This window comes from Mytilus trossulus, chromosome 4, assembly GCF_036588685.1.
Source record: "Mytilus trossulus isolate FHL-02 chromosome 4, PNRI_Mtr1.1.1.hap1, whole genome shotgun sequence".
NCBI lineage: Eukaryota > Metazoa > Mollusca > Bivalvia > Mytilida > Mytilidae > Mytilus > Mytilus trossulus.
In genome coordinates, this window is record NC_086376.1 from 94,531,953 (window position 1) to 94,557,760 (window position 25,808).

At 31.0% G+C, this 25,808-nt stretch overlaps 1 protein-coding gene across 1 annotated transcript in view; it reads right to left on the reverse strand.

The window, feature by feature from the left end:
* LOC134714311 (transmembrane matrix receptor MUP-4-like) overlaps positions 1 to 25,808 on the reverse strand; it is a 37,966-nt gene that overhangs the window by 3,489 nt on the left and 8,669 nt on the right. Inside the window, exons 3-8 of the mRNA XM_063575546.1 lie at positions 22,946 to 23,005; positions 22,138 to 22,208; positions 20,903 to 20,998; positions 5,263 to 5,361; positions 3,766 to 4,299; positions 780 to 878 (exon numbers count right to left, since the gene is read on the reverse strand). Coding sequence (XP_063431616.1) covers positions 780 to 878; positions 3,766 to 4,299; positions 5,263 to 5,361; positions 20,903 to 20,998; positions 22,138 to 22,208; positions 22,946 to 23,005 — 959 coding nt within the window. The remainder of the gene's footprint in view (positions 1 to 779; positions 879 to 3,765; positions 4,300 to 5,262; positions 5,362 to 20,902; positions 20,999 to 22,137; positions 22,209 to 22,945; positions 23,006 to 25,808) is intronic.

Genomic DNA, 25,808 nt, shown 5'->3' on the forward strand with positions numbered 1-25,808 from the left:
TAGTCCTGTAATTATTATTGTGTTGTCATTTCAATGTTATATTTAACATTGCCATTAAATTGCGAGGTTTGGCATGCCACAAAACCAGGTTCAACCCACCATTTTTCCCCTTTTAAATATGTCCTGTATCACGTCAGGAAGATGGCCATTGTTATATTATTGCTCGTTTCTGTGTGTGTTACATTTTAACGTTGCGTCGTTTGTTTTCTCTTATTTTTGAGATATTAAGATAAGACGTGGCACGGTACTTGTCTATCCCAAATTCATGTATTTGGTTTTGATGTTATATTTGTTATTCTCGTGGGATTTCGTCTGTTGTTTGATCCGTTTCTGTGTGTGTTACATTTCAGTGTTGTGTCGTTGTTCTCCTCTTATATTTAAGGCGTTTCCCTCGGTTTTAGTTTGTTACCCCGATTTTGTTTTTTGTCTATGGATTTATGAGTTTTGAACAGCGGTATACTACTGTTGCCTTTATTTAGATAACTTTAAAACCAGGTTTTATCCACCAAGAAAATTCCCATACCAATTCAGAAATATGACGGTTGTCATCCATTCGTTTCATGTGTTTTAGCTTTTGAATTTGCCATTTCATTAAAGGCCTTCCGTTTTAAATTTTCCTTGGCGTTCGTTTTTTGGTGATTTTACTTTTTCAATTACCACAACCGTTCACAACCCAATTTTGCATTTTGTTTATTGTTGTGTATGTTCACGTGTTTAAATGATTCATCAAACACAATATTTTTAACATAGTATCTCAATATTTTCAAATGTTGACTTACCCTTCGTTTCACAAAGCAATCCTGCATATCCATTTGGACATTGACATTTTCCTCGAGAAATGCAAGTACCGCCATTTTTACATCCTGGTGGACAAAAATCTAAAAAAAAAAAGAATGGCCATAACATTAAGATTTCTCTGACAAGAGATAAGTCTATTTCTTTTCCCCATTGCTGACAAATTGGACATTGTCGCATGAAATTGATAAAATGCATAACAAATCTTATATTCTAAATGACAAAAGTAATACGACACTTTTCAATGGTCATACAAAGTGCTTGCGAAAATATATATGAATGAAAATAATATAGACATAGTAGAAGAGGGACGTAGAAGAACGAAATATATATATTTGAATAATTTAATTTTGGATGTAACGCGTTTTTTGATTGGCTGACGTTATTTTGTTATGAGCCCATAGACATAATTTAGTCATGTGACCGTGACGTCATCAACGTTTTTTCATGGTTTTTCTACGGTTTAAAATGGAATTTAGAATTAAATTATAAGATATGACTTTAATATTTTTTCTGTCTATTCGAAATAACATAAAAAAAAATGGTGCACACTGTTAAATAACCCGCTTTGAGCGTTATTCAGGGTGCACCAAATTTTTTATGTTATTTCTTCATAGACAGAAAAAATATTACAGTCATTCCTTAAATAAAATGTAATTTCCATTCATTCAAATACTATTTGAACAAATGGAAACCATGAAAAGCATAATCTGTCCGGCTCATCATTTTTGCTACACAGAGGTTTTTTTTTATCTATTGTTTGGGTAATAGAAGAAAAATAACAAAAATACCGAACACAAGGCAAATTCAAAACAGAAAAGTACTTTATCTTTTGGCAAAATCAAAAGCTAAAACACATCGAATGAATGAAAATCATGTGTCATATATCTGGCTTGTGCTAACTTGATTTCAATTATTTGCCTTATTTGTAGTCCTTTTATCTGATCAATTTTAATCGTTCAAAAAATTATTTTTATAAGTATAAGAATATTTAGTTAAAAACTAGAACTGGTGTAAAATAAATTAATTATCCAAGGGAACATGTAATATTTTAACGTATGATATTTATCTGACCACTTCGGTAATGCCAACGTATTTGCAGATGTAATATCGCTGATGAATTTTGCTGTATGCAGTTCTCTCTATCCTATACTGTCGACTAAAACTTGTTTGAAAATGTCATCGATTGGTAGAAACATCAACTAAGTGGCGCAGTAGTTTTTACATTCCGGAATTAGATTAATCTTTTGTGTAAAACTTAAGTCAATATACATGAACAGTGTGATTGGACCAAAAAAAAATCACTACTACTGAGTACATTTTTCACAGCTGAGGGAGGAATAAGGTGTAGAAAAATATGAGATAATTTTTGTGGTTTGAATTCTATTGCTATTTTCTATATGTAGTTTAGAAAATTAGTCAAGTTTATTTCTATGATTTTTTAGTTTAAAGCAACTATTTTCACATGAGTTATTTGTTTTAATCAGTTTTGATTTAGATGAAAAAACTGACATTATTTGGAAGTACAAATAAATACATAATTACTAACACAATTCTTTATATTGGATTTTCTTGCAATTGTTAGAAAATACATAAAATAACGCCATTAAAAACTTAATCCCAACTTTTTTCCTTTTTTTGATTTTACCAGTGAATCACTTTTTGTGGCGTTGGTACTTTCGTGTGACGCACCGTTCATAATGCTATTGTGGTGTACTTGTGTACTGTCATAAATCAATTAAATTGAGAAAGGAAATGGGGAATGTGTCAAAGCGACAACAACCCGACCATAGAGCAGACAACAGCCGACCAATGGGTCTTCAATTAGTTTATTGTTGTTATTCTGTGTTTTTTACATGTTGCAATGCATTACTATTATATGATGTGTATATGTCTTTTGTGTTCTTATTTGTACTGTATTCCTGTCACGTAATGTTGTCATTTTAGCGTTAATGAACATTGCCATATAAGCGGGATGTTTGGCTAAATATAAAACCAGGTTCAACCAATCGGTTTGTCTTAAAAAGACATGTACCAAGTCTGGAATGTGGCAGTTGTTGTCAAATAGTCATATTCTATGTACGTTGGTTTTTATTTGTAGCAGTTCAGTGTATGTTCTGTCGTTTTCCTCATATAGTAGATGTGTTTTCCTCGGGTGTTGGTTGATGACTGGATTTAATTTCGCTATATCGATTTATGACAATTGAACAGCTGTTGTCTTTATTTGAATATTATAATGAAAATACTTCAGTTCACTGTGAATGTAGAATTTTGGGCAGCGTTAGAAAGTTATAAAAAATACAAAAAACAACAAATGTAAGACCCAAAGTACCGATCTGAGAGTACTTGCAATTACGGAAACTAATTTAAAGCCAACTACAATAAATAAAAAATCACATATCTAATATATATAAATCAGTACACATCTAATGTATTATGTATTAAGACACCGTAAACAGCATGAAAATAATTGATATGTTGCAATTGACACTTTCACTATAGCTGTCACAAAGTTGTCAGTATACGCTTATTAGGACCAGGTTCTCCTTGAAAACTTATCGATTTTTTTCCCATAATTAATGTTTTATTTTGTTTGTGATGATAATTGTAGATATTGAAAAAGTAATAAAATCAGTTACAATTTTTGACATAATACCAAAAAACGACCCACAAAATAAAAAAAATAGTATTTATATGAAACAACTCGCATACAGATTTGTCATACTATTTAATGAAGACTTTCTAGTTTATAGGAATTTCTGATCACTTTTACAGTTATTTTTTCACGTCAACTTTCGATACCTTTATAAGGCGATGTGAAGAGTACAGCAGAAAGAATAATTCTTTTTTTTTTTTTTTTTTTTTTTACAACTTCAGATACTTTATTTTACTATAATAGTTGTTAACAAATCTCCTTAATGTTACAACAATGGCATTAATAAGAAAGAATAATTCAACACTATAAAATACCTGTTATAGTTTCTATAAGTTTTGGCAAAGTTGTATCTAGGTTATCGTAGGTTGTATCAAAGTAATACTCCGGTTTGGAGACTAAATATCTAAGTTGATCTTCATCAATGTTGCTACCAATTCCTATTCCAATTATTGTTACGTTTTTGTTGTTACATTTTAACAGTCCATGTTTGTTTACCTCTGATGACTGCCCATCAGTTATCAACACTAATATATTCTGGACATGGGTTCGATCTCCTGACTCGAGTTGAAACATATTTTCACAAGTGTAACCAAGAGCACCATCAATATTTGTTCCGCCACTTCCAAAAGATGTTTTCAATATAGCGTCTGTTATGTGTTCTTTTGTGAAATGATCATCGAGGTCAAAGATTTTTCTAGCAGAGCCACTGAATAAAGCCATTCCAATACGTACTAAGTCATATCTAACAGGAAGTCTATTAACAGCATTGGCAAGATACTCCATGGTTACACGGAAATGATCATGTCCGACACTACCCGAGTCGTCTACCACAAATATAATATCAGATGCTGAAAAAATAACAGTTTTAACGCGAGTTGTTTGGAGGGCAACTTCTATTGTAATATGAAATTTCCATGGCAACTTCATCTACAGGAATTATTCTGATGTATTCTATTGCCTTGCAATATTGATGCGCATCAATTAGTATTTAAACATTTTTACTATCCTCCGAAAAAATAAGAACTAGTTTTTTCAGTTATATTTCAACATTACTTAAAGCTACGTAGTTTAAAACATTTCAAATAATTATAGCTTCGAATATGAAGTACATGTACGTACCAAATGTCGAAACATAAAAGCAACAGGCAAAGTTTATTTACGAGGCCAATTTTTAATTTTTATTATTTAAATAAGGATTGAACAAAACAATGAATGCCTAGTATGAAAATAAATTATTCCGTTTGTCGCCTTATGTGTCTTCCGTCTGTATAATTTTGGAACCTTAATACATTGCTGTTCGGTATGAGCCAATGTTCCGTGTTGAAGGCCGTACTTAATCCTATAATTGATAAGTTTTTAAACATTGCGACTTGGATAGGGAGTTGTCTCATTGGCACTCATTCAACATCATCTTATTTATATATATGAAATTGCTTGAGCAGTAGTCATCTCCTTTACATGGCCGGTTTCACTTAAAAGATTTCATAATACTGTAAATAAAAATGCTAGACAATATAAAAAAGAAGATGTGGTATGATTGCCAATGAGAAAACTATCCACAAAAGACCAAAATGACACAGACATTAACAACTGTTCTTTGCAAGTGAAATAATAATGACTAAAATAATTAAAAAAATTTAAACAAAACATTTTTACTTAATCTCTTTCAGTTTCTTTAAACGGAAATCTTATCAGCTCGTTTATATTTCTGAAAAATATGAAGTATGCCATTACACAATATCGTTAAACTAAAAACTGGAATGATAACAACTTTATTAATAAAATTGAGAATGGAAATGGGGCATACTTACGACTAACATCACAGAAATCACCCGCATAACCTGGTCGACAGGAACATCTATTTTGTTCATAACATTCCCCGTCGTGTTGACAAGGCGGAAAACACGCATCTGTAAAAAAACACCCTTTTATTCACCTAATTTTTGAAAGACAAATTTGTATTTCATACATTATATGTATTAAGATCAACGCCTTTTTTCCAAACGACGCCAATTCATTCGGAGATAGATCACCTCGGGGTTTGCTGGGGTACGTCTTGCAGAATCTTTAGTTACTTAGTATCTATGTTTTGTTTTGTTTTGTGAAATCTTGTTTGTTTATTTATCTGTCATTTTTGACTGACGAGTTTTAGTTTGATCGTAATAACGAATACACTGATCCTCCTTTTCAAAAATGACATTTAGTTGATTATGTATGCAGACAATTTGTATCAATTTTTATGAAAAATCACCGATGACATAATTTTAAATTAGATATAAAAAAATTATATATACAGTTTTTTATAGCATGTGATAAAAAAGAATTATTTCTAAAGAATTGTTACCAACATTTAAAGCATTCTTATGTAAGGAAGATTTTTCAAATGTTTTTACAAAAAAGCAAAAGTAAATTGTGTTTTCCCAAATGATAGCAATGTGCAAGGTACCGAAATTTGAGTAAATGTTTAAAAATTCGACATCATTATCTCTAAATGTAGCACATTAAGGTAAACTTCTTATTAGATATTTGAATAAGATTGATGAAAATTTTGCATTCAACAATTCCCATTGGATCAAAGCTGTATCGTATGCTCTTAATCTTCTCTAATTGACGTCCTTTTTTACGTACCTGCTACAATACAATCACAACTTATTTAATGGGAATAGCTGTCCAATTCCGAATTTAATACAACTTATTTCCAAATACAAACGTTTTGTCGAACGTGGGAGATGTCAACAAAATTTTGAAGGGTCTTAATTCTTTTCTACACTTGAACGTACTTTTTTATTCTGTCGTTTGTTCGAGACTGTGTATTGCCTCCTTAATGATTATTCTGTTATCTTTTATTTGGGTTGTTGTCTCATTGTCATACTATATATAAAATTGTAAAAGCGTCATCTGACATTACAAATATAAAACAATTCTCACGAGGAAGAAAAATAACGGCTTATTTAATGTACAAATGATTATCGAAACACGCGTTGATACCCGGATTTTTTTAAGAATCTTCGTTGAACCTATACACTTTCAATCAAAATGTAAAATAAGAAAAACTCCGAGGAAAATTCAAAACGGAAAGTCCCTAAACCAAGGGCAATATCAAAAGCTAACAAACATCAGATGAATGAATAACAACTGTCATATTCTTGACTTTGTACATGTATTTTCCTATGTAGACATTGGTGGAATGAAACTAGTTGTATAGCTAGCTAAACCTCTCACATGTATGACACTCGCATCAAATTCCAGAAAAACTCCGAGGAAAATTCAAAACGGAAAGTCCCTAAACCAAGGGCAATATCAAAAGCTAACAAACATCAGATGAATGAATAACAACTGTCATATTCTTGACTTTGTACATGTATTTTCCTATGTAGACATTGGTGGAATGAAACTAGTTGTATAGCTAGCTAAACCTCTCACATGTATGACACTCGCATCAAATTCCATTACGATGCGTAAAGAAGACACACAGACATAATAAGTTAACAAGTCACAAACAGGGGAACAACAGTCAACATCAAACACACACATACAGATTCAAACAACGGATTTGCTTTTTATTTTTTCATTTGACAAGACCAATTGAGCAATAATTACTGTAGGTTGATATTCTGTAAATTTAGACAATGCATTTCCCATAGGAACTCCCTTTGCGGCTAACACTGTGGCACTTTTACTATGAAGGTATGTAAACAAAATATATTCCAGAACAGAAAGTTATATTATGCACTATAAGGTAAAAAATAAGGCTGTGGGGCACATTTTCATCATGTATATGCCCTGAACTTCGAAAAGTTAAAATTTAGACTACAATTCTGTAATAGATAGCCCTACCTACACTGTTGGATCTCCTAAGAATAAACGGCGCTTACATGTTTTATAACTAGTAACATTTCCATGTCTCTCAAAGATGAATATCCGATATTATATCTGGGAACCAGTACATTATCTATGAATATTACAAAGTGTAACCTATACTTACATTTATTAAAAAAAAAAACTGTAGAAAAAACTTCATTCTCAAAATACTACTTATTCGTCAGATTTAAGATCTTAAAGAAATCACTTCATATAATTAAAATTTTTTTAACAGTACATTTTATAACCTCATCCCGGTTTCAATTTTCAAGGAATTAAAACAAGACTTTAATTAGTGTCACCCTACCCTATGTGCTTGTTTTTTTTACATGAAATATATAGAACCTGCTTGGAACTATTCTGATGAATTAAAGCATTTCAGAATAATATACATGTAAGGTTGATTAGTGATTTATCATTCCAATATTCACGATTATATAAAGTATCCAATCCTGCCTCTGTCTCCAATCCACATCTTACTGTATGCCATATTTTCAAAAGTTGTATGCATAAAATTACCAGTCCGATGTATGACTTGTCGGAAGGTTTTATAGAACTGACTGCAAACAACTGCTATATTTTCAAAGCACAGTTTTATTTATTGTACAAAAGAAATTTAAATTATAAACTATAGTATTTACAGGTTCAATTATCTGAATGAGATATAACGAGTCCAGAACCAATCCTATATATACCAATACATATTCTTAGTATTTGACTTTATTTCATAATCTATTTTGTTCAATTCAATATTTTATCATAAATATTTGTTGTTTTTTAAGGTGTTTCGGTTAAGGTTTAACTACCAAGGCTTTTCCTCATCAGGTATCCCAAGCCTCTAACTAATAAAATAATCAGTTTCAAAGTAAAGTTCAAAGCATCCATACGCATAGAATTTAAAAATTCTGCATACCGGGATACGACACCTGGTAACTTTGTATTGATGTATTGTATTCTAAATTAAATCAGTTTATGATTTGATATAATTTTTGTTATAATAAAACACCCATGCAACCACGCATCCCATATTGCTGATAGGACCCGACACAAATATCAATTTCGTGTTTCGGTAGTTAAGCTTGGGATGGTCAATTTAAGATGCATTATTTGAATATAATCAAATATGAAAATAATTCATATTTATATTGATATATTTATATTTTTATTCTTCTTCTTTATATCTAGTTATTATGACAGATCTACCATCATCAGGGGTCCAACTGTCAATTTAATGTTAAAGTCTTTAACTTTGATCTACTAAGCATATCTCCAATACTTTTATGTTTGCTATACGCAACTATTGGTGCTGCATTGAATATTTGTGCACAGTCTTCATCGAACTGTAATAACTGCCAGTGTTTCATTATACGTTTCTTTATTTTACGTATATATGGATTATATTTAGTTATTAAAACTAACGGAATACTTTGCTTCTCTTTAGATTTGTTTTGTTGTAATAGATCAGTACGGTCAATTGCTAAAGCATCAGTAATACTATCATCTATTTCCAAGTTATCATAACCCCTATCTAATAATTTCACTTTGAAATTAGTTAGATTGTTTATTAATTTGTTATGGTCACTTGTATTTCTAATTTGCCGTATTGCTTCACCTTTAATAAATCCTCTGAATACATGCTGTGAGTGACAGCTATTTCTGTGCAGAAACAGATAAGAATTTGTTTCTTTAAAATGTATTTCGAGGTCAAGAATGCCATATGTTGTAAATCTTTGACCTTTAATTACATCAACATCCAAGAACGACATTTTATCGTTTTTGATTTCATAGGTGAACTTTAATAAGGGGTTATAATCATTTGCTAGACGAAAAAAATCTGTAATTTCATCTGATGTTCCATCATATATTATGAATCCATCGTCTCTATATCTGCCATGATAGAATATTTTGTCTTTATATTGAAATGCAGAAATAATTTCATTCATTATTTCAAACATAAGAATGTCACAGATTTCCGGTGACGGAACTGCACCAATTGCCGTACCTATTATTTGTTTGTAAATTTTCCCATCAAATTCAAATACATTGTTTTCTAAAATGATTCTCAACAAATGTATTAATACATTGACTGGCGGAGCATTGACCTTAAAGTTCGATTTGTCAAAACTGTCATATGCTCGTTCAACTGCACGCAATAATGCTTCTTGAGGTAGATTTGTAAACATCTGTGTTATATCATACGAAACTAACAGGCTGTTTGCCATAGGTTTTAATTTCTCAATGATATTAATGAACGATGTAGTATCTTTTATATATGTGGACTGATTTTGAACTATTGGTATAAGAAAATAGTCAACGTAATGACCTATAAGTTCAGTTACAGAACCACACTGTGATATAATTGGTCTGCCAGGTGGAATTATATTTAATTCATTTAATCCATCTTGTTGTATTTGTTTAAACGTCTCTATTTCAAGGCGGTGAATTTTTGGAAGAATATAAATTCTCCCTAATCGTGCATCTCTTAATTTTTGACCATTTGTTAAAAATCTAAATGATATTTTGTCGATTATGCCTTGATCGTATAATGATTTAACATACTCAATGACTTGGATTTTCAGTTCTGCCATGTTAAATGAATCTAATTGGCAGTAATGTTGAGTATTTAGTTGTCTTGTGACTTCTGTTATATAGTCTAGCCTGTCTAAAATAACACAATTTGAATTTTTATCTGCCTTTTTTATTACTATTGTTTCATCATTTTTCAAATTGCTTAGCGCTATTCTTTCGCCCTTAGTAAGATTGTTTTTTACATTTCTTTCTATTGGTAGAAAAGACAATTCAAGCTTGGTTAACTCTATATAATTTTCCAACGTATGGCACGTAGAGGCAGGTTTATATCCTGTATTGTTACGAAATGGATGAAGGTCAGTTTTTTCTTGACTGAACATATACCTACATCGTAATTTTCTAGCAAATTCATTGTAGTCTTTTAGTATAGACATTTTTGCATTTTTGCTTGATGGCGTTGGTATAAATTTCAAGCCTTTCGCCAACAGGATATATTCCTGATTTGATAATCTGCGTTTCGATAGATTAATTACATGCTTTTTGGCATGTGCAGTTCTTTGCTGCATATTGTATTTATTCCGTTCTTTTTTATTGTAGAATCGGAATTTTTGCTTTTTAGCATTTCTATTAAAACGACGTGCCATTTTTGAGTTCACATTGGGTGATTCTCTTAGCTACGTGCCTTTGTTGAGCTCACATTGGGTGGCTGAAGAATTTTTAGGTTTACACATGTTATAAACCTTGAAAGAAGATCCGCCCATTTTGACGTGGGTTGATAGGCGGGGATAAGATAGCAGTGAGAAATTGTCTGTGTTGATGATGTATAAATGAGTCACATTGTTGTGTGGAATTTTTCAAAGTAAATCATGTCATGAAGTATTTTCAAATCTTGAATGAGATATAACGAGTCCAGAACCAATCCTATATATACCAATACATATTCTTAGTATTTGACTTTATTTCATAATCTATTTTGTTCAATTCAATATTTTATCATAAATATTTGTTGTTTTTTAAGGTGTTTCGGTTAAGGTTTAACTACCAAGGCTTTTCCTCATCAGGTATCCCAAGCCTCTAACTAATAAAATAATCAGTTTCAAAGTAAAGTTCAAAGCATCCATACGCATAGAATTTAAAAATTCTGCATACCGGGATACGACACCTGGTAACTTTGTATTGATGTATTGTATTCTAAATTAAATCAGTTTATGATTTGATATAACTATTGTCTTTTATGTTGTGATTTGCTCATAGCATATACTGTTGTTCAGGAAATTCAGTGTTTGTTTAATATATAGATTTTTATCCAGAACAACAGTAGATGAATTTTTGTCAGCTTTCTTAATAATTATATTATTATTTGAACGTAAGGTTTTGAGTGCCGCTCTCTCATGTTTAGAAAGATTATTTCTAACTTTGTTTATTTTAAGTCTGCATATTTCCATCTTTGTGGCAAATAGATAATTTTCTATTGTGTTGTTTGCTAAAGAGGGTTTAAATCCCGATTTGATTCTAAAAGGATGATTGGTGTTCCGGTGGACAAAGCTTTTAGCCTTGATTTGAAAATACTTCATGACATGATTTACTTTGAAAAATTCCACACAACAATGTGACTCATTTATACATCATCAACACAGACAATTTCTCACTGCTATCTTATCCCCGCCTATCAACCCACGTCAAAATGGGCGGATCTTCTTTCAAGGTTTATAACATGTGTAAACCTAAAAATTCTTCAGCCACCCAATGTGAGCTCAACAAAGGCACGTAGCTAAGAGAATCACCCAATGTGAACTCAAAAATGGCACGTCGTTTTAATAGAAATGCTAAAAAGCAAAAATTCCGATTCTACAATAAAAAAGAACGGAATAAATACAATATGCAGCAAAGAACTGCACATGCCAAAAAGCATGTAATTAATCTATCGAAACGCAGATTATCAAATCAGGAATATATCCTGTTGGCGAAAGGCTTGAAATTTATACCAACGCCATCAAGCAAAAATGCAAAAATGTCTATACTAAAAGACTACAATGAATTTGCTAGAAAATTACGATGTAGGTATATGTTCAGTCAAGAAAAAACTGACCTTCATCCATTTCGTAACAATACAGGATATAAACCTGCCTCTACGTGCCATACGTTGGAAAATTATATAGAGTTAACCAAGCTTGAATTGTCTTTTCTACCAATAGAAAGAAATGTAAAAAACAATCTTACTAAGGGCGAAAGAATAGCGCTAAGCAATTTGAAAAATGATGAAACAATAGTAATAAAAAAGGCAGATAAAAATTCAAATTGTGTTATTTTAGACAGGCTAGACTATATAACAGAAGTCACAAGACAACTAAATACTCAACATTACTGCCAATTAGATTCATTTAACATGGCAGAACTGAAAATCCAAGTCATTGAGTATGTTAAATCATTATACGATCAAGGCATAATCGACAAAATATCATTTAGATTTTTAACAAATGGTCAAAAATTAAGAGATGCACGATTAGGGAGAATTTATATTCTTCCAAAAATTCACCGCCTTGAAATAGAGACGTTTAAACAAATACAACAAGATGGATTAAATGAATTAAATATAATTCCACCTGGCAGACCAATTATATCACAGTGTGGTTCTGTAACTGAACTTATAGGTCATTACGTTGACTATTTTCTTATACCAATAGTTCAAAATCAGTCCACATATATAAAAGATACTACATCGTTCATTAATATCATTGAGAAATTAAAACCTATGGCAAACAGCCTGTTAGTTTCGTATGATATAACACAGATGTTTACAAATCTACCTCAAGAAGCATTATTGCGTGCAGTTGAACGAGCATATGACAGTTTTGACAAATCGAACTTTAAGGTCAATGCTCCGCCAGTCAATGTATTAATACATTTGTTGAGAATCATTTTAGAAAACAATGTATTTGAATTTGATGGGAAAATTTACAAACAAATAATAGGTACGGCAATTGGTGCAGTTCCGTCACCGGAAATCTGTGACATTCTTATGTTTGAAATAATGAATGAAATTATTTCTGCATTTCAATATAAAGACAAAATATTCTATCATGGCAGATATAGAGACGATGGATTCATAATATATGATGGAACATCAGATGAAATTACAGATTTTTTTCGTCTAGCAAATGATTATAACCCCTTATTAAAGTTCACCTATGAAATCAAAAACGATAAAATGTCGTTCTTGGATGTTGATGTAATTAAAGGTCAAAGATTTACAACATATGGCATTCTTGACCTCGAAATACATTTTAAAGAAACAAATTCTTATCTGTTTCTGCACAGAAATAGCTGTCACTCACAGCATGTATTCAGAGGATTTATTAAAGGTGAAGCAATACGGCAAATTAGAAATACAAGTGACCATAACAAATTAATAAACAATCTAACTAATTTCAAAGTGAAATTATTAGATAGGGGTTATGATAACTTGGAAATAGATGATAGTATTACTGATGCTTTAGCAATTGACCGTACTGATCTATTACAACAAAACAAATCTAAAAAGAAGCAAAGTATTCCGTTAGTTTTAATAACTAAATATAATCCATATATACGTAAAATAAAGAAACGTATAATGAAACACTGGCAGTTATTACAGTTCGATGAAGACTGTGCACAAATATTCAATGCAGCACCAATAGTTGCGTATAGCAAACATAAAAGTATTGGAGATATGCTTAGTAGATCAAAGTTAAAGACTTTAACATTAAATTGACAGTTGGACCCCTGATGATGGTAGATCTGTCATAATAACTAGATATAAAGAAGAAGAATAAAAATATAAATATATCAATATAAATATGAATTATTTTCATATTTGATTATATTCAAATAATGCATCTTAAATTGACCATCCCAAGCTTAACTACCGAAACACGAAATTGATATTTGTGTCGGGTCCTATCAGCAATATGGGATGCGTGGTTGCATGGGTGTTTTATTATAACAAAATGTATTCATGGACGGCTGTCCTTCTGCACCTTACCGAGAATCGTTTTCTGCATTGAGAACGATCCGCATTGCCTGTATGATGGGATACGGTGTGTGTTAATTTATTGTTCCGGTGGACAAAGCTTTTAGCCTTGATTTGAAAATACTTCATGACATGATTTACTTTGAAAAATTCCACACAACAATGTGACTCATTTATACATCATCAACACAGACAATTTCTCACTGCTATCTTATCCCCGCCTATCAACCCACGTCAAAATGGGCGGATCTTCTTTCAAGGTTTATAACATGTGTAAACCTAAAAATTCTTCAGCCACCCAATGTGAGCTCAACAAAGGCACGTAGCTAAGAGAATCACCCAATGTGAACTCAAAAATGGCACGTCGTTTTAATAGAAATGCTAAAAAGCAAAAATTCCGATTCTACAATAAAAAAGAACGGAATAAATACAATATGCAGCAAAGAACTGCACATGCCAAAAAGCATGTAATTAATCTATCGAAACGCAGATTATCAAATCAGGAATATATCCTGTTGGCGAAAGGCTTGAAATTTATACCAACGCCATCAAGCAAAAATGCAAAAATGTCTATACTAAAAGACTACAATGAATTTGCTAGAAAATTACGATGTAGGTATATGTTCAGTCAAGAAAAAACTGACCTTCATCCATTTCGTAACAATACAGGATATAAACCTGCCTCTACGTGCCATACGTTGGAAAATTATATAGAGTTAACCAAGCTTGAATTGTCTTTTCTACCAATAGAAAGAAATGTAAAAAACAATCTTACTAAGGGCGAAAGAATAGCGCTAAGCAATTTGAAAAATGATGAAACAATAGTAATAAAAAAGGCAGATAAAAATTCAAATTGTGTTATTTTAGACAGGCTAGACTATATAACAGAAGTCACAAGACAACTAAATACTCAACATTACTGCCAATTAGATTCATTTAACATGGCAGAACTGAAAATCCAAGTCATTGAGTATGTTAAATCATTATACGATCAAGGCATAATCGACAAAATATCATTTAGATTTTTAACAAATGGTCAAAAATTAAGAGATGCACGATTAGGGAGAATTTATATTCTTCCAAAAATTCACCGCCTTGAAATAGAGACGTTTAAACAAATACAACAAGATGGATTAAATGAATTAAATATAATTCCACCTGGCAGACCAATTATATCACAGTGTGGTTCTGTAACTGAACTTATAGGTCATTACGTTGACTATTTTCTTATACCAATAGTTCAAAATCAGTCCACATATATAAAAGATACTACATCGTTCATTAATATCATTGAGAAATTAAAACCTATGGCAAACAGCCTGTTAGTTTCGTATGATATAACACAGATGTTTACAAATCTACCTCAAGAAGCATTATTGCGTGCAGTTGAACGAGCATATGACAGTTTTGACAAATCGAACTTTAAGGTCAATGCTCCGCCAGTCAATGTATTAATACATTTGTTGAGAATCATTTTAGAAAACAATGTATTTGAATTTGATGGGAAAATTTACAAACAAATAATAGGTACGGCAATTGGTGCAGTTCCGTCACCGGAAATCTGTGACATTCTTATGTTTGAAATAATGAATGAAATTATTTCTGCATTTCAATATAAAGACAAAATATTCTATCATGGCAGATATAGAGACGATGGATTCATAATATATGATGGAACATCAGATGAAATTACAGATTTTTTTCGTCTAGCAAATGATTATAACCCCTTATTAAAGTTCACCTATGAAATCAAAAACGATAAAATGTCGTTCTTGGATGTTGATGTAATTAAAGGTCAAAGATTTACAACATATGGCATTCTTGACCTCGAAATACATTTTAAAGAAACAAATTCTTATCTGTTTCTGCACAGAAATAGCTGTCACTCACAGCATGTATTCAGAGGATTTATTAAAGGTGAAGCAATACGGCAAATTAGAAATACAAGTGACCATAACAAATTAATAAACAATCTAACTAATTTCAAAGTGAAATTATTAGATAGGGGTTATGATAACTTGGAAATAGATGATAGTATTACTGATGCTTTAGCAATTGACCGTACTGATCTATTACAACAAAACAAATCTAAAGAGAAGCAAAGTATTCCGTTAGTTTTAATAACTAAATATAATCCATATATACGTAAAATAAAGAAACGTATAATGAAACACTGGCAGTTATTACAGTTCGATGAAGACTGTGCACAAATATTCAATGCAGCACCAATAGTTGCGTATAGCAAACATAAAAGTATTGGAGATATGCTTAGTAGATCAAAGTTAAAGACTTTAACATTAAATTGACAGTTGGACCCCTGATGATGGTAGATCTGTCATAATAACTAGATATAAAGAAGAAGAATAAAAATATAAATATATCAATATAAATATGAATTATTTTCATATTTGATTATATTCAAATAATGCATCTTAAATTGACCATCCCAAGCTTAACTACCGAAACACGAAATTGATATTTGTGTCGGGTCCTATCAGCAATATGGGATGCGTGGTTGCATGGGTGTTTTATTATAACAAAATATCTCAATTAGAGTTGAAATAATTATACAAACAAACAAAATTGTTTTGTCACAAAAAAATTTTTTTTACAAATAAATTACTATGAGTAATAGAAAAAGATCTCTCAGAAAAAGGGATAAGAAAAAACGATTAATAAAATACAAAAGTAAACTCCGTATACATAATAATAACAAAGGCCATCTTAAACCCACAAAACACTTTCATGAAAATGTAAAAAAAGCTTTAAACTATATAGAAGTGTTTTCACGTGAGAATCTCACAAACTATGAAATATTAGTTTTTGCAAAGGGATTAAAATTTATTCCCAGTCCAGATGTAAAATACATTAAACAAAATCTCTTACGAGATTTTGACGAACTAGGTAGAAAAATGCGATGCAAATATCACTTTAGTGATAAAACTAATGCGGACACCAATCATCCTTTTAGAATCAAATCGGGATTTAAACCCTCTTTAGCAAACAACACAATAGAAAATTATCTATTTGCCACAAAGATGGAAATATGCAGACTTAAAATAAACAAAGTTAGAAATAATCTTTCTAAACATGAGAGAGCGGCACTCAAAACCTTACGTTCAAATAATAATATAATTATTAAGAAAGCTGACAAAAATTCATCTACTGTTGTTCTGGATAAAAATCTATATATTAAACAAACACTGAATTTCCTGAACAACAGTATATGCTATGAGCAAATCACAACATAAAAGACAATAGTTATATCAAATCATAAACTGATTTAATTTAGAATACAATACATCAATACAAAGTTACCAGGTGTCGTATCCCGGTATGCAGAATTTTTAAATTCTATGCGTATGGATGCTTTGAACTTTACTTTGAAACTGATTATTTTATTAGTTAGAGGCTTGGGATACCTGATGAGGAAAAGCCTTGGTAGTTAAACCTTAACCGAAACACCTTAAAAAACAACAAATATTTATGATAAAATATTGAATTGAACAAAATAGATTATGAAATAAAGTCAAATACTAAGAATATGTATTGGTATATATAGGATTGGTTCTGGACTCGTTATATCTCATTCAAGTTTATACGAGGCCTCCGCCTCAATCACGTTGTTCCAAACCTTCGTATTATCTTGTCTCTGGACATGCGTAATCTCCATATATGTATTTAGTACATATTTCTTAAAACATTATAAGAAATAAATGCATTTATAAATGCTATTATTGTATAACAAGGTATTTACAAATATGCCATTATTAAAGTCTGTGGAATTTGTTTTGGAATATATAATCTTCAAATTCATTACGTACAGACAATTTACATCCAAATTTATCATTCTTACAACCATTATCACAGGAAACTTACATTCGACATGGGTAACTATTATTCAGTTTCTAATAGCATCACACCTTTACTTCATACAAAATAATACGAAGCGCATCGAATTTGATTATCTGTAGGGACAGACCACCTGAACATTGTAACAAATTTATAGTATTGTTTATAACTATAACGATCTTCATTACTTCAAATCAAAATAGTTAGACCAACCCCAATAATGGGGCATTGAAAGTTACAATCTAAGTATTAACATCTTCAAAAAAAATCACATAACTTTACAGGTATCATACACACGTAGCAGGATTGTTATCGATAAATTATACACATGACTACGCAAGGGCAAACAGTGCAATTTCATCAACAACCCTTATCTTTACATGAATAGATTATATCTGTCTCACAATTACCTCTATTTATTTTTAGAATGATAATATTAATATCGTAATTTAATAGTATTGTCTAAAGCATTACTTATTTATATAAAGGAATTTAATTAGCATTATATTTTATCTTTCTAGTTTAATAACAATTCAGTGTTAAATCATTATCTAATAAAATACACACATATGACCAGAGTTAGATGGCTCGATGACGTAGTAACTGATCTACACTAATTACGGAACAACCAATCAGATTGAGAATACAAATGACGAACTTTGTTGCTTGTTACGAGTGACGTGGGAACATTGGAATATCCAATCTTAGACTAATGTATGCACGTGGTAATTCTTGGTGTATATTTGCAGTACACATTGATTGCCGCAGAAGTGAACAAACACTTCAACAGAGTTTATATATACAATGTATAATTTTTGAAATAGATTTAAACAAAATACAAATCAATTCATCTCTCAAATAGAGTAGAATTAATAAAATATATTTCATCTCTCAAATAGAGTTGAATTTCATATATATTCATTTCATCTCTCAATTAGAGTTGAAATAATTATACAAACAAACAAAATTGTTTTGTCACAAAAAAATTTTTTTTACAAATAAATTACTATGAGTAATAGAAAAAGATCTCTCAGAAAAAGGGATAAGAAAAAACGATTAATAAAATACAAAAGTAAACTCCGTATACATAATAATAACAAAGGCCATCTTAAACCCACAAAACACTTTCATGAAAATGTAAAAAAAGCTTTAAACTATATAGAAGTGTTTTCACGTGAGAATCTCACAAACTATGAAATATTAGTTTTTGCAAAGGGATTAAAATTTATTCCCAGTCCAGATGTAAAATACATTAAACAAAATCTCTTACGAGATTTTGACGAACTAGGTAGAAAAATGCGATGCAAATATCACTTTAGTGATAAAACTAATGCGGACACCAATCATCCTTTTAGAATCAAATCGGGATTTAAACCCTCTTTAGCAAACAACACAATAGAAAATTATCTATTTGCCACAAAGATGGAAATATGCAGACTTAAAATAAACAAAGTTAGAAATAATCTTTCTAAACATGAGAGAGCGGCACTCAAAACCTTACGTTCAAATAATAATATAATTATTAAGAAAGCTGACAAAAATTCATCTACTGTTGTTCTGGATAAAAATCTATATATTAAACAAACACTGAATTTCCTGAACAACAGTATATGCTATGAGCAAATCACAACATAAAAGACAATAGTTATATCAAATCATAAACTGATTTAATTTAGAATACAATACATCAATACAAAGTTACCAGGTGTCGTATCCCGGTATGCAGAATTTTTAAATTCTATGCGTATGGATGCTTTGAACTTTACTTTGAAACTGATTATTTTATTAGTTAGAGGCTTGGGATACCTGATGAGGAAAAGCCTTGGTAGTTAAACCTTAACCGAAACACCTTAAAAAACAACAAATATTTATGATAAAATATTGAATTGAACAAAATAGATTATGAAATAAAGTCAAATACTAAGAATATGTATTGGTATATATAGGATTGGTTCTGGACTCGTTATATCTCATTCATCATGTATATGCCCTGAACTTCGAAAAGTTAAAATTTAGACTACAATTCTGTAATAGATAGCCCTACCTACACTGTTGGATCTCCTAAGAATAAACGGCGCTTACATGTTTTATAACTAGTAACATTTCCATGTCTCTCAAAGATGAATATCCGATATTATATCTGGGAACCAGTACATTATCTATGAATATTACAAAGTGTAACCTATACTTACATTTATTAAAAAAAAAAACTGTAGAAAAAACTTCATTCTCAAAATACTACTTATTCGTCAGATTTAAGATCTTAAAGAAATCACTTCATATAATTAAAATTTTTTTAACAGTACATTTTATAACCTCATCCCGGTTTCAATTTTCAAGGAATTAAAACAAGACTTTAATTAGTGTCACCCTACCCTATGTGCTTGTTTTTTTTACATGAAATATATAGAACCTGCTTGGAACTATTCTGATGAATTAAAGCATTTCAGAATAATATACATGTAAGGTTGATTAGTGATTTATCATTCCAATATTCACGATTATATAAAGTATCCAATCCTGCCTCTGTCTCCAATCCACATCTTACTGTATGCCATATTTTCAAAAGTTGTATGCATAAAATTACCAGTCCGATGTATGACTTGTCGGAAGGTTTTATAGAACTGACTGCAAACAACTGCTATATTTTCAAAGCACAGTTTTATTTATTGTACAAAAGAAATTTAAATTATAAACTATAGTATTTACAGGTTCAATTATCTGTTTTGTGAACCTATCAGAAGACATTTTCGTTTGGTTTTTATGAATATGGAATATTTAGAACTTAAATATAGGGCTGTGCGGCATATTTTCAATATTAATATGCCTCGAACTTCGAAGAGTTTAAACTTATTCTGTACTACCCCTACCTACACTTTGGGTCCTCCTAGGATTTAATGTTCTGCACTACCATGTTTGTTTTTACTTGTTACATTCCCAATTTGTCTCTTTTATATGAAACACAGACATTATTTCTGGAAACCAGTATGTTAGCAAATTAGCATATCTATGAATATTATGGATCTCCCCAAAAGAGGTGTTGCTTGTGAAACAGCTGTATTTACAAAGTGCAACCTGTATTAAACGCTCCCTAATACGACTACGTTATTACCTTTCTGTAACCTCACATAGGAATGCTAACAATGACAATTGAATCAATAATAATTGAGCAATTATGCACTGAATAATTCTGAACTTACAACCAGAACATACTCCTTCTACAGTTTTGTTTGAACAGCGACATGTACCAGGACCATAGCAGGTTTCACCACCGTTACAGGGAGGATCACATATGGCTGAAATTTAACAATACGCCATTAAAGACATACAATCGTAAAAAAGTATATATCTTAATGCAATATCTATCTAAAGTTTGAGAAACCGTCTGTTTACAGTTAAAATGATTAAATATATAATAAAACCGTCGATGTAAACTGGGAAAAATTGCTAATACCTTCATGGATGAGAATTCTCACAAGCCATATATTTCACATTACTCATACTTCAAATATTTCACAAGTACTACAATCTTTCTCTCGTCAAGAAAGGCAACCATCTGGTTAAAACCAGATTAAACATTTTATTTTAAGCAGTGTGTAGTATTATGAAACTGTAAAAAGGCAAATACTAAAAAAATAAACTGTTGATTATATCACAGAACGAAACGATTGGAGAACAACTGTCATATTCCGGACTTAAACAGTGCCATCATCAGTTTAGAATTTGATAAATATACTACATATATCAAGTCTGTCCAAACTTTATTGGACCTTGGCTAAACAAATCGTGTTTTCACGGACAACATTTAATTCCAGCATTCCCCTTGACGTTAGTTCAAGTAGAATACTATTATTTACTTTGAGCGACATTTTTGCTATTTTGATTTGATTACAAATCGACTTAGAATCATATTCAAAACAGTGTGGTCCTGGCCATTGATTGACGACCTAAATTATCCAATTGACTGGGACAGATTAGGTGAACGTTTGTCTGTAACGACCATTGCTCACTTCTTACTTATTATAGAATTTAAACTGTGGGGTCAACAAAGGTTCTTAACGCCTTTTATAATAAAGTAATTCGAAAAATTATTCAGGAATAACCTTTATGTTTTGATTTATATTATTGATATAAATCAACACATCGTATTATTCCGGATTCGTTTTTCGAATTGCTTTATTTAGGTGTTGAGAACCGTTGGTGGCCCAACAGATTCAGTGTCTTAAACAAGTACATAGTGAGCAGTGATTGTTACCGACAAGCGTTCGCCTAATCTGTCCCAGTCAATGGGATAATTAAGGTTGTCAATTAATGGCCAGGACCACACTGTTTTGAATATGATTCTATATTGAATCTTTCTATGCATGATAATTGAAAGTATTTTTATCGATATGAAATAATTATATAAATTGTGTATATTATTTTATAAACTTACGAACATCGCAAGTATATCCTTCCCATCCATCGCAGCAAATGACTTTTCTGTAAGTTGTGTAATCTTCACACCTGCATACATTTGAATAGTGTTATAATTTAATTTTCAGTGTTCCCGTGATAAATTTATACTTTACCAAATAATTAAAAAAGAGTAAAAAAAAACCATCAAAATATGACAACAAAGCTGAACAATATTGCGTGCTCATTTCGGATGATTGGAAAAGTCATAATATTTTATTTTTAATTGTGAAACTAATAAGTTTTGTTTTCCAGTGCAATTATATTTTTAAAGTTGTGCTAGTTTCATTTTTTTCATTTTGCAGACATTTTATATGATTTAAATTATAATCAAACGTTTAGATACATTTGTTTCTTTGTATTCTTCTCAAGGGCCTATGATCGTTCACATCAAAAGCCTACTATAGATAACCGTTTCATAGTAAATACTGTGTATAATATTTTAGTCATTTAAACTTATACAAATAATTCCAATTGATTTTACCACATATTCCGGGACATTGTTGATGTAAACCTTTGTTTTAATTTCAATGAAAATATGGCCCGAACACTCTGATTTTATGAAATACTGATGCTTTCCTACCTCAGAAATATATTACCTTAGCAGTATTTGGCAAACTGTTTAGGTTTTTGTGGTCATCAATGCTCTTAAACTTCGTATTTTGTTTGTCCTTTTTATTATTCGAGCGCCACAGACGATTTTGTTTTAGACAAAGTCGCGCGTCTGGCGTCTTCAGGGTTTATTATATTCATCTCAATATATTATGGTGAAATATCAGAATACATACCCGTAACCACCCGAAAGACAAGTGTCATACTGGTATTGGCTTTGTCTTTCACAAAAATGTCTGCAAATAAAAATAAGAAAATTTCGTATAGGTATCGATGAAACAACTCTCCACCCAAGTCACAATGTGTAAAAAGTAAACAGTTGTAAGTCAAAGTATTGTCTGCAACACGGCACCTTGGCACACGCTGACCAGCAAGCTATAGAGGACACCAAACACGACTAGGAAAACTAACGGTCTCATCTATATAAAAACGCGAAACGAGAGACACTGTTCCATGTCAGGAATATGGCAGTACTTATCTAGTTGTTCGTTTCCATGTATGTTGCATTGTCGGTTGTTTTTGTTGCACTTCAATGTTCTGTTGTTTTGTTGTTTTCCTGTTATAGTTAATGTGTTTCCCTCGATTTTAGTTTGTAACCCGGATTTGTTTTCTCCCAAAGAGGGACGAAAGATACCAAAGGGAAGTCATAGTTTGAAAACAAACCGACAACGGCATGGCTAAAAAGAAAAATGACGAAAAGACAAATAATAGTACACATGACACAACATAGTAAACTAAAGACTAAGCAAACACAAACCCCACCAAAAACAGAGGTATACTACTGTTGCCTTTATATATGAACCACACCATCAAATGATAACCACTGAAAAACAGGTTCCTGACTAAGGACAGGTGCAAGCAAATTCAGCAGATTTAAATATTTTAACAGGCACCAACCTTATCCTTAACCCGAGCCAGTAGAGTGACATCACAACATATAATGGTATAACAATTATGAATTGGATGGAGAGTTGTTTTATTGGCACTCATCCCACATCATCCTATATTTATAGAAAGACAAACTGTAAAATATCAACTCGAACGTCTTAACTCGACCAAAAAGACATATTAACAAATTTAAGAAGACATAAAATGAACTAATAAATTTAATCCATGACAAAGTATACATATGAGATTAATAAAAAAGGGGGATTTAAATATAATAAATAAAATAAAATAACCTTGTAAAAAATCAAATACGTACACAGGTAAATTTGAATATACAATTTTTGTTTGTTAGGAATATATATTAACCGGTAGTAACCTCGTCATATCGATGAAAGACAACAGTAGTATACCGCTGTTCGAAACTCATAAATCGATAGAAAAAACAAATCCGGGTAAAAACTAAAACTGAGGGAAACGTATAACAAGAGAACAACGACACAATATCAAAAAAAGTAAAAACACAAAAATACTGAACTCCGAGGAAAATTCAAAAAGGAAAATCCAAAATCAAAAGGCAAAATCAAAAGTCCAAACACATCAAACGAATGGATAACAACTATCATATTCCTGACTTGGTACAGGCATTTTCTAATGTAGAAAATGGTGGATTGAACCTGGTTTTATAGCTAGCTAAACCTCTCACTTATATGACAGTCGCATCAAATTCCATTACATTGTCAACGATGTATGAACAAAAAAAACATACTCAAAGAGTACAAATGTCAAAAATAGGGGTACAGCAGTTAATATTGTGTTATCATCTTAATATCACTATAAAAACATCAAATGTAACGAAGAAGCACAAAAAGGCATACATCAAATTTAACATACTCATTTTGCTTTTCTTAGACTACTTAATTTATCGATATAAAGTCTACCCGTCAAAATGTAACACACACAGAAACGAACTACATGTAAGCATTGGACAAAATCCGATGAGAATAACAAATATAACATCAACACTAAATAAATGAATTTTGAATATTATAAATACAAATAAGATGACAATGGAACGACCCTGTACAGTTATATTAGAATTATACCCCAAGTGGGATGAAGTACTCCAACTTAAAAGTAACATTGCTACCCAGCTTGATGCTAACATGGCCAAGGAGACATCTGTTACTAATAAGGCAGCAACTAATCAACATACGAATGATACATAGAGTTAATAGCTTTGACAAAATCCGATGACAATTTTTTTTCGTTAATAAATAGTTTCAATAAAATATTTAGATATCATATTTTGTGTTTGTATGTGTGTGTAACTTAAAGTTTGTTTTTTACAACACATGTAGAAAAAGAAGAAGAAGAAGAAGAAGAAGAAGATGCTTTATTTTTATATGCCATTATTAATGTATTAGTATTGTAATACTAATAAAAAGCAGAAGCTATTTGAGGTTTGTACGGTTATAAAAAGTTACGATTTGCCTATTTTATTCGGACGATTTTCTTGCTTCCTCCATCAAATAAGGGGAGGTAATATAAATAATATGAAAGTGCTGATACAAAAGCTTGTTAATTAAAATTTTGCATTTAAAGTTCCTTGCAAAGGCTAGACTGTTGACCCCATTAATTACTTTTTTTTGGGCAAATAGTTTAAAGATCCATACCAGGACGGAATTTTTAACTGAAATAATAGCTTTGACTTTTTATTGTGTTAAGTTACTTCCCCGAACGATTGCCTCAGTTCTATTCAAACGAGCAAATGAAAAGCAAATAATGTGGTTTAATCTGCTTTGCTTGTCAAACGATCTATTTTAGAATGGTTATTTTCAAGACAAACGAAAAATAAGCAAACTATCGAAATTGTTATGGTTTTCCTACGCTATGACATGATTCGGTTTAGTCTATAGAAATTTGTCATGATTTTGGTCAAGTTTGTCATGGTTTAAATCCAAATTAATCCATATGTGTTTCATCTCAATATTGATAATTTGTTTAAAAACGCTAGTTATTAAACGAAGTTACACAATTTATCAACTAAGGAGAAAAAAATACTTTTAAACCAAATTGACATGGTATAATAGTCAAAACGCACATTAAACAGTTTAATTGTTTTTGACTTGTCATTGTAAGCAAATCGTACTA